Source organism: Papilio polytes, unplaced genomic scaffold, assembly GCF_000836215.1.
Source record: "Papilio polytes unplaced genomic scaffold, Ppol_1.0 DF823699.1, whole genome shotgun sequence".
Lineage (NCBI taxonomy): Eukaryota > Metazoa > Arthropoda > Insecta > Lepidoptera > Papilionidae > Papilio > Papilio polytes.
The window spans coordinates 50,222-67,950 of NW_013525505.1; the positions used below are offsets into that span (position 1 = coordinate 50,222).

The 17,729-nt window shown below is 35.7% G+C and overlaps 2 protein-coding genes across 2 annotated transcripts; one reads left to right on the top strand and one right to left on the bottom strand.

Annotated features, from left to right (window-relative positions):
- The first annotated feature begins 66 nt into the window (after window positions 1-66).
- Window positions 67-1,191, top strand: LOC106103868 (signal recognition particle 14 kDa protein). Its single transcript, XM_013283780.1, has 3 exons — window positions 67-258; window positions 340-412; window positions 706-1,191. Exons 1-3 carry the CDS (start codon window positions 235-237, stop codon window positions 930-932), a joined length of 324 nt encoding a protein of 107 aa, XP_013139234.1. The 5' UTR covers window positions 67-234; the 3' UTR covers window positions 933-1,191.
- A 472-nt stretch (window positions 1,192-1,663) lies between these two features.
- On the bottom strand, window positions 1,664-17,469 carry LOC106103863 (zinc finger FYVE domain-containing protein 26 homolog). The gene is made up of 17 exons (XM_013283774.1): window positions 17,437-17,469; window positions 16,558-16,643; window positions 14,797-16,462; window positions 14,586-14,704; window positions 11,124-12,833; window positions 10,921-11,019; window positions 10,030-10,842; window positions 9,625-9,899; window positions 9,291-9,425; window positions 8,509-8,636; window positions 7,315-7,736; window positions 6,366-6,836; window positions 5,552-5,807; window positions 4,849-5,146; window positions 4,468-4,602; window positions 3,920-4,046; window positions 1,664-3,166 (listed from the first exon to the last, which is right to left on the bottom strand). The coding sequence occupies exons 2-17, from the start codon at window positions 16,621-16,623 to the stop codon at window positions 2,996-2,998; spliced, it is 6,891 nt and encodes a 2,296-aa protein (XP_013139228.1). The 5' UTR covers window positions 16,624-16,643; window positions 17,437-17,469; the 3' UTR covers window positions 1,664-2,995.
- Between the last annotated feature and the right edge of the window lie 260 nt (window positions 17,470-17,729).

Below are 17,729 nucleotides of genomic sequence, written 5' to 3' on the forward strand. Positions count from 1 at the left end.
ATAACTATAGCTATATTGTTATACTATCTATGGAATAATGAGTCTGCAATGTCAGTTTGACAAGATGACGTTAACGTCATAAACGTAAAGTCAACGTGTATTCAATCTGTCTTCGGTACAAGTTAAAATTTAGTTTTAATTAATGAAAGTGAGAAAAATGTGCAATTAGAATTATTTATTATAGTTATATAAACAATACCTGCAGAAATCGATGCTTACAACTACGTCACAATCATGGTGTTGTTAACGAATGATGAGGTAAAACATTTTATATTTTGAATGAATTACTTATTAAGGTTTTCTTAAGGGTTTATTGATTAAATTTTCGTTTACTTGCAGTTTTTGACGGAGCTAACAAAGTTATTTCAGAAAGCCCGTGTATCTGGATCAGTAACAATGACCATGAAAAGATGTAAGTTAAAAAAAAACTAAAATCTGAAATATAGTTTATGAAATAATATTACATACTTGTTTTTAAAGATTAAAACCAGGGCACAGACATTCTGTCAGAGCACACTTTCATCAATCTGTTAGGACCTTTCCATTTTTATAAAACATTGGTTTGGACTATTTTGTATCCTATTTCTAAACTACTTACTTATATTTGAATCTTGAAAATATTATAAGAAAAATCACTGAAAATATAGACTATCTAATAAAGACAGTTGATAAAACTATACTTAATTTTGAATATTGTTTTTTCAGATGATGGTAGGACAAAACCACATCCACGAGATGGTACACCAGCAGTACCTAATCCAAAATATAAATGCCTAATAAGAGCACAGTCAAGCAGCAAAAAGATATCAACAGTTGTTGATCAGGAAGATGTAGAAAAGTTTAGCACTGCCTATACAAACTTATTAAAGATTAGTGTTACTGGGCTCAAACGATTAAAGAAGCCTAAGAAAAAAGCAATTGCAGCTCAATAAGTTGGGTATTTAACAGACTGAAGTTATATGCGATAGTGCGGAGAATGTGAACTGATGACATGTGCCTCTGTGATACATAAGCTGATGGGATTGTCCATTGAACTGTGCTTTTCTTTCGTGCAAATGAAGAGTTGGAGTCCACTAATGCTGGTGACAGTGGCACAGTTTATCCTCTATCATCTGTCCAACACTGTTAATTTTGTAAAAATAATAGGCTATAACATAACTTTTTCCAATAAAATATTACAGTTCTATCAGATTTTAATTTTTTATATTATAACCTGTTTATTACACAGTTGCATACTTATGTTAACTTGTGTATAAGGTGACAATCTTTTCCACAGAGTCCTTTACATTGTGATAATAAATTGAATTTTTCAACTTTCTAAATACTCACTTTATGAGGTCAGTGCTTAATCTTATTTCATTACAACTTTGATTGGATTAGCATCATCTATTTAGTTACAAGTTTTTACAAACTTTATAACTGATGACAAGATAAGATTTGGATATACGGATGTTTGTTAGATGGTGTCTCCAGAATTTGGTATACATGTAAACACTCTGGAAGAATACATAGTTGGCTATTTTTTTATTCCACACAAGATTTCTCTCTGAAAAATATAATACGATTTTAAATAAAATAAATTCTTGGTAACAAGCAAACTGTATTTGATTAAAAATAACATGTCTGATAAGGAAACTAATCAAAATAAAATGTAGAGAAATACAATTACAGAATAATTAAAATGTCAAATTGATGAGATGCAAGTATTTGTCATTTTTACATATAATTATCACAATATGAGACCAACATGCATTAAATTAGTTAAAAGTTTCTCAATGGTTTATAGTTTTATCTTAATCTTTATTTACTAGATAATATCAAAAAGTACAACATTCTAGGTTTTATTTATTTAAGAGTATCATATTCATAAAAAAACCAGTAACAGATAATTTTTGAAAATAAAATTGCCTACACTACTATACTACCACTGCATCCCTTTTTTGCAAATAAAAAAATCATTTAATACTGTTTTCCAAACTTTAAACAAATTATAACATTAATAGTACCTATAGTTATGTTCAAGTATGTTCAAAAAAGTTTAAGCATTTTATGATTTCTCAATATTGTTAGCACCATCTATATTAAATTCTACCCATAGACAATAACTTTAGTCGTTTATTTATGTATTTTTGGTCATGATTTTATACACAAAATGACTAAATAAATAGTAAGCCGCCATTTTATCAACCACTTACTAAGCTAATTCAATAAGCCAAGATAATAAACTATGTTATATTACTGAAAACTTAAAGCTAAAAGTCCGATATCTCATAATTATATAAAATTATTTGGAAGCACATTTTCAAATTAACACTGATTATAAATATTACAAAATATATTTATTTTTTATCTTTGACAATAATAATAAAGATCTTTTACAACTTATGATAAAAAGCTAATAAGAATAATACGAATCTACTCTTTAGTTTGTCTATGGGTCGCTTCGCTATAGTAATTCGTAGTAACGAACCCAAAAAAATCTATTTTCTCATTTGGCCACATTCTAGTATAAAACTTACATGAATCTAAGCAGAAATGAGGAAAATCTTATCTCTCTTCTAAAATGAGAAAAACAGCAAAATTTAATAAACCTTGTATTGCATAAAATATTTATTAATATAATATTGCATGTTTGAGCAAAGTTTAAAATTTGAAATCGAAAATTGCATAATTTCCCTAAACATACTAATTGAGAGGTTCAAAACCAAGCTAGATGTAATCAAACGCGGTGGCCCACTGTGACTTTACATCTCTGATTTTTTTTTTAGATATACATTATGATGTTTTCCCTCACCGTAAGAACATTGGATAACTATATTACTATACATATGATATTCGAAATACACATTTGGTATGTATCAAAAAAATTGGCGGTTCAAGGGAAATTGCAACGCCCCTTAATTTGTTTTACTCAGCTTTTAAAGTTCAGAACTGCCAAGATGTTTGTAAACTTCGATACAAGGTAGAAATTATTGGTAGGGATTTTTGTTGTATCCTAGTGTAAAAGGTTTTTGTTAGTGAGTCGCTTGAGGCAGGCGTTGCGTACATGGTCGTTGCCGAGGCGCTCCGCCTCCTGCAGCACGCGGCGCAGCTCGCTGGTGCGCTCGAGCCGCGCCGCCAGGATGTACGCGCTGCTCACGTTGCGACATGTCAGGTAGCACGATATCTGACAAACAGTTAAGGTCTATTTACACTGAACGGCACCGCGTCAGCCGCTAAGTGGAAATTAGACTTTCCTATGCTAATAATCCAAGGAAAATAACGGATGAATTACAATCATACTAATATTATAAATGCGAAAGTTTAGACGGATGGATTAATGTTTGTAAGAGTTTGGATTAATAATTGTTAGTGTTTGTTCTAAACGGCTGAACTGATTTGATGAAATTTGGCATACATGTAGAGGATAGTCTGGAAATACACATAGGCTACTTGGTTTTTTTTAATACCACACGGACGGAGTCGCGGACGAAAATACGTAAAAAAGGTGTCAATAGTGTTAAAGAAATCGGTACCGTGCCCGAGTAGCGGCACAACACTAGTTCATTGACATACACGTCCCGTCCCTATGACATCTGTCAAATGTCAAGCAGAAGGATTAAAGGATAAGCGAGCCATTCCATCCGCGGCGGGAATCGATAGACTGAGTATCGAAGTAGGTTTACGTTTTAACGATTATAATGTCTAAAAATAGCAAAGGACACGACAAAGATTTAACGCCTTTTTTCGTACCTAAATGAAACGGAATATGCGTTATTCATATAAGAATTCTGACATCTATCATAACTTTCTAACATATAGTCAAGCAATGTTTATCCCAGTGAGAGAAGGATCATAAAACCTACATAGACAAAAAACATGTCTTAAAGGCTAGTAACTGTAACAATTTAGTTTCACTTATGAGAAATATAGTATATACCTTGATGGGCACGCTGTGCACGTCCGCGATGAGCAGCTCGGCCTGCTCGTCGTGCAGCTGGCCGCGAGCCTCGCAGCGCGCCACCACCGCGCCCACGCCCCACTCCAGCACCTGGTCGCTCATCAGGCTGCGACACACACACGCACTCAAACACCACCTTACTATACGTACCCACTGAGGGACTTAAAGCCTACCCTAAGTAAAACACACACACACAATCAAACATCATCACCTTACTATACGTCCTCACTGAAGGAATCCGCGCCTAAGTAGGAGTTAAGGGAATAATCAAACAAGCAGTCGTAAATATTAAGAACAAATAAGATGGTACTAATGATAATCTAAAAAGAATAACTCATTATCCTTCTTTATTAAAGTCAGCTTCGTATTGACACTGATCTGTATAAACGGATAGGTCATAACTTCTGTTTTGTTTCGATTTAGAGCCTTAACAGTTAATTATATCCTAATGATTAGATCCTCTCCACCTATTTTGGGGAGAAAAATTAGGAGTCAGACGTTCGAAAAATAAAAATAAAAATACTTACTTGGCAGCAGTCTCTTTGGAATTTCTTATACATTTAGCTAACGTCTTGACTTCCATAAATCTGTCGGTATTCACTAAGTATTTGGCCACATGAGTGTATATGTTCATAGAATCCAATTTATGTTCTGTTATAATTCTAAAAAATAAAACATGTTTTGAACAAGAAATGTCAATACTAATACTAAAAAAAAGTGCTAAAACTATAAAATTACTATAAATACAAAAAACTAACTCATTTTTTAATTTAACGATAAATACATTTAAAATAGCCAATAGAATTAAAAATTAAAACTGTTTTAACGGAATTTGAAAACAGAACAAACTTTGCTCTCTTGTCTATGGTCTTGTACGAAATCTGTACATTTTAAAAACATCCACATACTTGAACGCTAAATCGAATCCGCTCTCGATACTCGGTCCTGTGGCCAGTACGATGGCGACGAGTCTTATTTTATCTGTATTGGAACCGAACAGAGTGAGCGGTCTGTAGTCTGTGGCGCTGCTCGCGTGCGCGCTCTGCATCGGTATCACTTCCGTGAACACTTTCTCGTTCAATCTATTGCTCGCCTCGCACGCCGCTAGATACTTGCTCAGTTCCATCTGTCTCGTTATTGTCGTCATTAAATTGTCTATGGTCGCTTTATCAATGTTAAACTGCAGGGATTTCGGATCGTTTATCTCTGGAAATTAGAATTGAGAATGTCACACAAAATAACTATTATACCCGGTTCACACTTGTCCAGTCGCACAAACTAGGTATGAATGTATGGACTTATTAGCGCCTGTAAGTGTTTACATTATGGCAGTCCAGATATTGATGCTTAGTACAGTTGGACAGTTCGGACGGCAAGTCATAGATTGTATGGATTCCCGGGTGCCCGTTATCGTTTATACTATTCCAGTCGATTGATAGTTCAGTTATTGAATGCTACTGACCAACTGTACTGGCCAATTGTAAACCACTCATTAACATTGAGATCTGTAAACACGCAATAATCATCTTTTTCTCTTACAACATCCATTACAGTTTACTGGTTTATAAAACCAGTTTTGTCCAGTTTGAACCTGATTAAAGCAATACTAACTGGTGGTGGAGGGCACACACTGGGAGAGGTGGTGCAGCGCGTTGGCGAGGTGGTGGTGCCTGGCGAGGAGGGCTGCGGCGGGGGTGGGTGTGGGGGCGGTGGCGGTGGCGGTGGCGGCGTGCGGCGTGCGGCGCGCGTACAGCAGCGCACACGTGGCGGCGGCGCGCGCGTGCTGCCCCGTGCCGCACTGCAGCGCGTACAGCGCCTCCATACGCTTGCTGCCCTCCAGCGTGCGGCACACGTGCATTATGTACTCCTGGTACATCAATAACTTGTACTCACACTAGCTTTGCTCACGACTTTGTCCGAGCGGAATTTAAAAATAGCATAGTCTTCAGCTTTACAAATAAACGCGGTATAAAGTATAAGCAAATATCAGTAGCATTTTTTTTAAACTATGTTCTTCATTTGCGACAAATATCATGTTCTGTTTAATCGTTCTAGAGAAACCTTCTAACAAACATCCATCCATCCATCTAAACTTTTGGATTTACGATATTAGTAAGTATGATTTTAATGACGAAAATACCAAGTATTTTTTGTGTTTTACTGTTTTATATATTTTCAAAATTTGGAACATAAAAGTTCTAAACAAAACTAATGGTACGAGTATAAGTGCTAAAGTTTAGATGAATGGATGGATGTTTGTTAGAGTTTGTAGCCTAAACGGCTGAACGGATTCCGATGAAATTTGGCATAGATGTAGAGGATAGCCTGGAAGAACACATAGGCTACTTCCATTTGTTTTTATTAAATTCCGCGCGGACGGAGTCGCGGCTGAAAGCTAATTATTTTAATAATAGAGAAAACTTACAGCCCACAATTCCAACGTACTGTCCATATCTCCCATAGCTTTCAGCATTTCATTCACCTTATCCTTTTTAAGGCATTCCATATATACTGCTTCTGTAAAAGTTTCCTTGTCGACCATATTATCGTAACAATACCTCATTACTTCGGCCATATCGCTGTGTTTCATATAGAACAGTATATTAGCGACATGAGAGCCGTAGTTAGAGAGATAATAAACACATTCTTTATAGAAGAATGGATCCAGTCTTTTATGTTGATGATCGACTTTTGGTTCTTGATGATTATTATTTCTTCTTAAAAGACCTTGAGCGAGTGATTTCTTAGGCGGTAGTGTTGCCGTTTGGAAGTCGCTGTAATCGCCTTGTTTTATTTTTTTAACGCTTGCGAGTGTGTGCATTATATTTAAAGCTGGTTCAGTTATTGGTATTTTCTTTCTGCTTGTATTCATTGTTGCTAGTTTTGCGTTTGTATTCTGAAATTATATTACGAAATTAATTTGTATAAAGTCTTAATAAAGACTTCATATATTTATTACAGTAATTAAATCAATATTAACTTCTATTTTTAGTATGTTTGTGAACTTTTAGTCCCTTTCCCTTTCCACCCTTAAGAGAAAAAGATGGAAAGGAAAAGTGGATTTGACGGTGAAGGAGAAGCATAGGAAGGGGAAATGTCCTCTTTATGTGCGTCTCCTCCTCCGTAGATTAAGGGTAGGCAACGCATCTGCAATTGCGGATGTCTATGGGCAGTGGTCGCTTTCTATTTCGGTGGATTCAAGTGGCCGCTTGCTCGTTTCCACCTTATAACATAAAAAAAAAACTTAGAATAGTCGATTTAACTGCCGCACTCAGAATGGCCAAATGGTCGACCTTAGTGTCCAACTAACGTGTCTTGCGGAAAATGATAATTTTTAAAATTCAAGTCGAATTAAATTATGCATAAATGTGTACCTTAATAGTTTCAGCCTTGTTTAACAGCTGTTGATTGACAGGATAATTCATATCTTCTAATATATTTATAATTTCATTGAGCAATGGCGGATTCGTTCTAGACCTTCCTTCAGATCTTCCATCAGATTGTATACTAGACATAGAACCGGTTCTATCTAACATTCTCATTGTATTAACTCGTTTGTTCACAAATTGTGTTTCGGAAGCCTCTTTGCCATACTCGAAGTCTTCGTCTATTGGCACATTAAACGTGTTTTTGAAACAATGTGAGAATTTCTTACGAGCTTCTTTAAAACAACCCGCTTTTAAGCACGCTTTACCCCACGCGGCGAGTACGCTGTTTCTAGGAAGACCTGATTTTGTCGCTATTTCTAAAGCTAAATCCCATTTTTCAGCTTCTAATAGCGAACGTACTATTTGACCTAAAATAAAAAGCACAATGAAATATGTTAAAAAGAAAAAAAGACAAACTGTGCAAATAAGAGAACGTATCAAGAGTCCGTAGAGTTTAAATAAAAAAAATGAAATATGTTACTTTATTTGTTGAAGTTATAGAATACTTTAAATTTTGAAAGTTGCCAGTTTAAATTGTACTTCTACATTTAAGTAGGGGAATGCAAAGATAGAAACAAAGGTACTTTAAAACTACATTTTACTTACTTACCAGATGCTCCTTGGAAAGGCAAAGCAAAACGTACAGTTAGAAATGTATTAAATAGTCTACAAAGCTGTCTAATTAGCGAACAAGGAAAGTCCCTTAAATTAATCCAACAAAGAAAAAAAACATGTTGTTTTACACTAAACATGAATGTATAATTTTGTAAGGGAAGTTAATTCTTAAATACAGGAATCTAAGTTAAGAAGCCAAAGCAACATTGATTGATGTAGTTATACTTACAGACTTACAAATAAACGCGATATAAAGTGAAAATTATTATATTAATATAACGTAATATTTGCGTATACTCAGTTTATTCCTAAGTTAAACTTTATACCGCGTTTATTTGTAAGGCTGTAAGTGTGCAATAAAGATATTCTTATTCATAAACACGTTATCAGTTATTTTGTTACATTGTTTTAGACCGTACAAACTTACTAAATCGTTGTTATCGTGTACAGTTACTGAGGTGTGATGTTATCGTGTTCGTGCAGTATATGCAGTATATGCAGTGTATATATGTATGCGGTACTGACTTGGGTGTGCGTGGTGGTGCGGCATGAGGTGATGCGCCTGGTGCCGCACGAGCATGGCGATGGCGTCCGCGTGCGCCAGACAGCGCGCCGCGTGCGCCGCGCCCGCCTCCGACACACGCGACCCACCACTAACACGTGAGTATGTTGTCAAAGGATATATAGAATGGAATAAACATGATACGAGTAGAAATAATGACGCGGAACTTTTAATCACACTAGTCATACTAGCTATACTTCATAGTAGTATTTTAAATGCGAAAGTTTAGATGGATGGATGGATAGATGCTTGTTAAAGTTTGTAGCCTTAACGGCTGAACGGATTTCTAAGAAATTTGGTACAGATGCAAAGTATACACTAGAAGAACACATAGGCTACATACTTTTTTTTTTGATTCCTCGCGGACGGAGTCGCTGAGGAAAGCTAGGAAAATTCTAAAACTTAGCCACAGACTTCCAACTTTTTATGTAACGACTAGCTTTTGAGTGCGACTTTTTTTGCGCGACATTAGAAGAAAAGTGTCATGAAAATCAGTTATCATGTAACTTTCTAAATGCAATAGTTTTTTTGTCATCGGTCCAAAAGTTGCTTAAGTTTACTCGTTACGTACAAAAATACAAATCTCCTTTTTATAACAACATTGATATTAAAATATAAAGGGAAACTTATACAATAGAGAAACTGTATTAAAATCGGTTAAGCCGCTTATTATGCTTCAAAGAGTTTTTTTAACATTTCAGCGTTCGCGTTAGGTGATATTTACTCTACATGGACAAAGACTTACGTTTTCTCTTGCGGCGTGCGCGAGTACAGCTCCGCGGCGGCGAGCAGCAGCGAGCGGCGAGCTTGCACCAGCAGCCGCGCGTCCCCGCCCTTCGTCAGCTCCCGGCCCACCTCGTCACTCCGGTCCAACAGGAACCTGGATATTGTGATTATCGCCTTATGATACCGCTAATATGAATACAACGAATTACTATCATCTGTAGAATTTTATAGTTAAAAAGAAAAACAAAATAACGGGTGGTCCAAATTCGCGCTAACGACGTTTGCGGGCGACAGCTCGTAAAATATAAAAATCACACTTTTAAAAATGATACCAGTAGTATTAAATTACAAACCTTGGATAATCCAAATTAGGTGAATGCATCTTCATAATAGTGAGACACAGTGTGACGTTAGGCGTGAACTCGTAGCTAAATTCATTGCGGACGGCTTCGTTCTTCTCCGCGCTGGAGGAGAGGCACCAGTCCATGCAGGTGACCGCGCTGCCCGCGGAGTCCGAGTGGCTGCTGAGAATCAAGTTGTCCTGGTCGGTGTTCGGACGCCGATTCATCGTTTGTGTGTAGCAGTCGTCACAGACGCGGAACTTCACACCACTGGGGTATGTCGGGACCTGAATATCGACATAGGTGAAGAAATTGTAATATGCAAAGCATTCGTTATCCAAGATGTTGGCACGTCAAGCATAAGAGGACTCTTATTCCCGTCGTGCTAACTTCTATTCCCTATACTACAAGTCTTACATGCATCCGATGTCTGGAGCAGGCGTGGCAAACGAGCCGTCCGCATCGTCGACAATGATGCCGCCGTATGATCATAGAGAAGATAGAGATCTTGCACATCATGCAACGGTCCGTGGTGTGGTCCTCCACCCACTGCTCCTTGCTGGGCACCTGCTCCGGCATCAGGAACGGACGAGAAGCAGCCTCCAGGTTTATCGAATCTATAGACTGAAGAAGAGAATCGTCCCACGGCTTCAAAGGTGTAGGAGACACGTTTCTAGGATTCCTCATGTCTAAAGCTTTCTCCGCGTAATACCGAAGTAGCGCGTCTACAGCGTTCCGAGATATCACCAATGTTTCAATAGATTTTATATTGTAATAGAGGTTATCACCGCTCGGATCTTTCTTAAGATTTGGTGCTATTTTATTTATCACATCAGTTAGAGTTTCTAATTTTCCATTCATTAGAAACTGCTCGATCATTAATAGAGGATTTTCTATTAGATCCCAGAATGCGTTTCTCAAGTTCGGATTGATCCCGAGCATTATTTGTAGGCCGATTTTGATGTTTTCGAAGGATTTCCAGTCGTAGGAATTTTCGGAGATGTAATCTACGCACACTTGAAGGATCTCTACATTGCGTACTTTGGCCATCTCTTCTTGTATGAGGTCATTTGCTTGTGATGGCGAGAGCCGTGATAGTAGTTCTCTGATCATATCCGGCGTGGCTTGGTTCGTGTATTCAAAGAGTTGTCGTAAAAGATTCACAACGATCAAATTCTTCATGTGTTCCGACACATCGTGGACATCAGCCCATTCCAAACACAGCTTGAACTGAAATTACAATAAAAATATAAATACAAGATTATTTTTTTCTTACCTTTGACGACCTGGAATGTGATTCATTCTTACCTGTTGGCTGTCTACTAATATTTCTATAATTGTTTCCGGATTTTGTATAGACATCTCGTACACATTGTACCAATGGCCAACTCCCATGATTGTCGCTATCTGTAATAATTATCAAAGCTTATTATTTTGAAGCCACAATAAATGTTATTCTTTCGACAACTATGTCAAAGCAAATTATACTTGTCCCTTTAAATCAATGTTACCTGTTCATATAGAGGTATTTTCACAATCCAATCGCTGCATTTCTCATATAGTCCTTCTTCTACAGCGATGGGATCTAAAATGAACCGCAAATAATCCAATACTTCCGTTGCACCCTCTGCCGGCCAACAGTTCAAGTTATTGAGAATCAAATCTAACTTTAATTCTGGACATTTCAAGTGTTGGCAATGCTTCCAGTTACTGGTCATTTTGGGATTCGTAGCCAGTTTGAAAAGAATTAAATCCCTCAGATTGAGCAAATTCGCGCTGCTCAATAATTGCCTTTCGGACAATGAGTCAATAATCTTCAAAGATTGGAGAATCTTACCCGATTCCAATAATCTAGGCATAAATAAAAATAGTTTGTCCAAATCGATAGTGGTATGGAGCGACGCCAGATATTTGTTACCATCGAATAACACTTTCGTGCGCTCGAATCTTTCAAGATCCATATATCTGTTCAAACATTTGGTGCGAGAGTCTATGCTCTGTTGCATGCTGCTTTCGTTTAATGAAGTATGTATTTTCTTTATGATATGAGCTAGAACCCAATTATGTAACACAATGTATGTGAGACATTGTGTATCCGGCGACCTCGGCAACGGAGCAAAGTTTGCCGTCGGCTCAAGAAATAGATTCTCCTCGGGATTTTTAAAATCGTACACGACTTGTAGTAGATTGTTGAAATTCTCTTCTGTAGCCTCTTTCTGAGGTCCGACTAACGTAATCGAAGGACAAAAGTTTAATATAAGCTTTGGTATCAGATTGACGTTCAACTTTTTGCAAATCGGTTCCAGATATGTGACTGGGATGTCTTTGTTGTTGATCATGTTTCCGAAAATGTCGTGTAGATGTCGCTCCAATATAACGAAGTATGGAGCGTCTGAGCCGGAGTCTGTCGAACGATTGTCTTCCTGCTCTAACTGTGAGACGGATTTAGTGTACATGTAGCACATTCGCAGGTAATGAACTCTCGCTTTCTTGTTCCCATTGTGGGATACCTCGGCGATATTGCATATATCTTTGTCAGATGCGGCGACGACATTCATGTATATTTGATGGTATTTCTGTAATAGATTCTCGTCATACGATCCTCGATTCGGATTGACAACATCCTCGAGATCCTGACACGATTGTCTCAATTCTTTCGATAGTTGATTCAATTTGCAGAATTCTTTATGTTTGATGGGTATCCGACAGTCGGTGATCAAGCCGCATATGTTGTCGACGAAATCGAATGATTTTTCAGTGTTGCCGAATATTTCGAAGGTAACACTGGCAACGTCCTCGACGAAACGAATATAGTTAGTCTTCTTTACGGCGGATACGTCGGTGCTGCATCGGACTTCGGCCAGTTTTCTTTCGACGACATTGATGAGGCCATAGGTAATTTCTCTGTTGAGTCCACTGCTCAGCAAAATATCTACGGCATTTATGAACGGTGCGTTCTGGTGATTGTAGAGCTGGAGGTGCGGATGACGTGCAGCCAGTTCTATGATATCGAAGGAATTTGGTGCCCGATTCGATGCGAGAAATCCTTCAACTAGCCCCATCACCTCTGTAGATACGACAGACAACGCCGACAGTTCCTTAGTAGGATACCGTATGTTGTCTCTGTAGCAAATTATGTTTTTAATTTTTGCTACCAGATGTCGTAATTGCTCCGTGAATTGAACTTCTGTAGCAATTTCTGAATCAGCCAAATCGAACATCTGAAAATACAATAACGCCCATCAGAAATAAATAATATAAAAATTATAAAAAACAAAACCTATCGAACCTTTACAACAAGAGAGGTAAATCTGAAATGTCAAAATTTTTAACATTAAAAAGTCGCTTTGACATTCTGATGTTAGAATTTTAAAGTTTTTTAGTTTAATAAGATAAAAATGATTAAGAGAAATATATTTGTCTTAATGCTATTTACAAATATAATACAAGTAAAGAGTCGTACTTTTGAAGATTCTTTCAACATACTGATGAAAGACAGTGCAGTTTATTCTATCGAAGAATTTTTAAGCCCTGACGATTATGAAATGATAGATAGCAAGGATATAAATATAGAAAACATAAACGAAATGTTATTCGATTTAAATAGGTAATGTAAGCTTCTAACTGGACGATTGTTATTTTACTTGATTACGTGGGAAATTCCAACTGCAATGTTAATCACGAAATTCGTTTGTATTGTACATAATTTTGTGATTATTATAGACTAGCTGAAGAAGAATATTATAAAACTAAATCTTCACTTCCGACTGAGGAAATACTGGATATCGATACGGATATTTTTAAAAAATCTGATAAATACAACAATACAAGTATTGAAAATGTTAGTACATAATACTTGAGATCAATGCAATGAAAGTGGATCACGGAATATGATTCGAATGCACATCCTCTACATAGATATATCGGTTAAATTAATACGAAATATTTCAGACAACAAATCACATTGTTCATAAAAGAGATATCACAGTATCAGCTGAAGAAATAGACTATGACTACGATGAACTATTAAATGACTACATAGGATCGGATAATACAGACGGAATCGTTACCAAAGGTTAGTTGGATAACGTAAAAATTTACAAATCTATACTGATATTATAAAAGGAAAGATTTGTATTTTTGTACGTATTCGATTCATGCAGGAACTACTGGGCCGATTTCAAAAATTATTTCACCATTAGAAAGGTAATTTATCTATGAGTAACATAGGCTTTATTTTTTAATAACACGCGGGTGAAATCGCGTGCAACTGCAAGTACTAAATATTCCAGAAGTATATCATTTCCAAGTTTGAAATTCGAATGATTCGTTTAATAATCTTTAAAGACAGAGTTCGTATTCTTCATGATCTAAGGAAGTATTAATCAGAATTGTATTTACGCAGATGGCGATGGAAGTCACATTGCAGTTAATGATGTAATGTGTTTAATTAATGAAACGTTAAGACAATCTCCAAAAGTAATAATAGCACGACTGTGGAACAACTTAAAGATATGGCTGGTCGTTTACCTAGTTGTAGCTGTGCCTTTGTGGTGTACTAAAGGTCAGTATCAATAAACTAAAACAAATACTTTACTCTATGTTTTTTTTAAACATTTACTACCTATAATACAGACAGTATTATAGGTAAAAAAGATAGTTGACGACGACTAGAAAGCCTTTTGGAATTCAAAAAGATCTACCATGTGGTGAATTGATGTGACTGTTGTTGCAGGTTGGTGCTGTTGCTGCTTATGCTGCAAGCTATTGCAACCCCAACGTACTATAGAGGACGCTAAGCAATACTACGTCATGAACCCGCCTGGGGTATTAAATATACCCAACTCCGGAGTTATTTGCTACGAAGCGAGTGAACGCGAGAAAGAGAGCTATGAGAAGTTTGGTCATATTATAAGAACGATATAAAAACAAGATTTTAATCTAGAGAAGAGATTATTCAAATGAACGCTTACCTCTAAAATTTGATTTGCTTTCGGAAAGTCGTTGTGATACAGTGCAAGCGCCACCAAGCAATTCGGTTTAGCCAACATTATGGATATGAAGTCAATACTATTTTCCTTCGTGACATACGCTGAAATATATAAACATTTCATTATTGCAAAAAAAAAGCTAAATTCATCATCATTTCATACATTTTACGTACTACCTCTTCATTTAACATACCATCATCAGTCGCCGAGACAGTAGACGCGAGTAAAGCGTGCTCTGCGTCCGGTCTAGGGTTGGTATGTCGTCTTCTCACTTTTGGTTTTCTTCTTGCTGCCTTTAATTCCATTTCTCGGTCTTCATCATCGCTGCTTTGGTCCACCTCTACATAATCTAAGCACAATCTTAATTGTAAAGGACTAATGTCGGGCGAGAGAGTCGACACCAGTTGCAACTTCCAAATAGAATGATTCACCACTTGGATCATCTTTTTAAATCTCGCTGAGATATTAGGAGCCACATCCTCGTTATTATTATCTTTTCTCTCAGCTAATGTCTCTAAGCAGATTTTTAACGTGTTTAATATGACTTGAGTTGTAAACGAGTTGCACATGAATCCAGTACTTGAACTGTTGAATATTTTTGATTGCTTACTTTGCTTTTTTGAATAAAAGTATGAGCATTCGGAATGGGTGCCGCAAGGTAAGTCTTGTGTGTGTTCGTAGCACGAGAAATACTCGTAGCGTAGAAATAAACAAGAATATATCGTCTCTATAACTTCGATGCAGTAATGAAGAGGTTGGATCGATAGAATTAAACGTTTGATATCTTCTAAAGACACGTTCATGTCTTGCGTATTCTCTATTCCTTCGGTAGAGTTGAGTATGGTGTCTATTACTTTTGTGACCGCACAGTAACTGTTATACGTCGATGTGTCCCAATTAGCGCTTAGTGGTTTCTGGTTCTTGGCAACTGTTTTATCACTCAATGTCACTAACTCTGATATAAAATCGTTGTTTGTATTCAACAGTCTTGATACTTTATATCGATCTATTTTGGAGAGCCTGCACACTTGGGATATCACCGTCAAAGCGCTTTGCGTTAAAACCTGGCTTAAAATAGATGTGGTCATAATTTTGCAATTGTTTTCTAGACAAAATTTAATCACCGTTAATTCTCTTTTAATTTCAGTTATGTAGAATTGTAACTGATGGTCGGTTGTTGTATATGCTTCGAGGATTGAAAATATATTAGTTAATTGGTGTACTAGAGATGGTAAATCATAGCTTTCTGGACAATTAGTGAGATCAATAAGCACCATGATTATAATCTGTTTAGTGAAATTGTTTATTTTGAACGTGACATTTTTCATATCGTGCAATTGTTCTTTGTATATTTCGGCCGCTTTTAGCAACCAGTGTGTTTTATCCTGATAGCATAATTCGAGCATATACTCTGGTGTCAATTTAAATTCCTTCTGAGGTTCATTTTTATGCATCAAATCTGAAATTGTGCTTAAAATTTCAGGTCTATCTTGGGGTATCAGACTGAGCAAAATTTGCTTCCTATATTGCCTTAAAGGCTCCTCCGATAAAGGTCTTAGTACCTCATTTATGAATTTAGGCAAGAATTTATTATTTACCTTTATTAAAGACAGTAAGGTGACCAATCTATCTGTATTATTATAAATTGTTAATTCATGTTTCAAAACATCTAAATATACTGTTTGAATTTTATCTATATTTGAATTGTTTTCACATTTTTGTTCTTGTATATATGTCAATATCTCTGATGTGGTTACGGGATTACTTCTAAGGTTTCTCTTAAAGAATTCTGTTGTTTCTTCAGATAAGTCATTGCATGGTTTTAATTCTTCAGCATTGTAGTAGATTTGTAAAATTTCCTGCAAGAGTTTTTTTTTTTAAATACAATGTTACGGGGGAAAAAAATGTACACATACTCTCAAAATACATCAAAGTGTTATTTTAAATTACTTACTTCAAATACTGTTTCATTTAAATCATCAAGAAGGTAAAGAAGATATTTTAATTCTTCTTCCTTCATGTTGCCAGTTTTAAAGCTATCTGGAACAAGCAAAAACTTTCATAAACATAATAGTTCTGGAACGTTCCTTGCTTTGTGAACAGATAAATATGTCATGTACTTCATTATTATTATATAGCAAGATACCAAGGTACCATTTTATTTATAGGTTCATATGTCATAGATTATGCACATTGTAGATATGAATATTTGCTACAGATATAACTCAATTTAGTACTGCTTACTTAGTAAATTATAATTTCTGAATATAAAACATTTATTTCAGACTACCTGACAATATAGGCATATGTCTATAATCTTTTATTACCCTAATTCCTTTATACTTTAAGTTGATTCCAAGTTATTGAATATTATTAATATAAATAGCTATTATCTTCAAGGCAATTATAATATGATGTTTATTGCAATTTGACTTTATCTCACATAATGTAAATAACATTAGTAACACAACATTGTATATACAAGATAATGTCCTTTAATGAAAATTAAATAAATCATATCAATAATTTGTTGTTATTTTGTTACCAACCATTTTACTATTAGCTAACTAAAGAAAAAAAAATAGGAACAATACAGTTTTTTGTATCAAAAAAGAACTATAGAGATAAGACAAAGCAAAATTTTTTGAGAAAATAAGGTTCACAGGTCCATTTGTTCGCTAAATTTGATTTATAACAGTTATCATGACACAATATACAATTTACACGGAAACCCAACAATAAAAGAAAAAAGCATTGAATAGTAAAGGGCCACTGAATCATAACAACAATGTTTCAAATTTGATAGTTACCTAACAAAGTTGGGAATGCTTACCATTTGAATAAAATAAGGTATAATTGATTGAATGAATATATTATTTATTATTTCTTCGGTATATTAACGAATAAATTATTAATAAACAGTAATTTCACACAGAGAAATATAACAAAACAAACAACCAAGACCTATTTGTTGACATTGATTGACATTGACACTGACAATAAACGCAGACAAAGAGTACATATGACATAAAATGACAAAAAACCTGTTTTTTACCTTTAATTTAAAATGTAGAAATCTCTTTCTCACTTTTGAAGAATTACTGTTTCTAAAGAAAACTTCTAAGG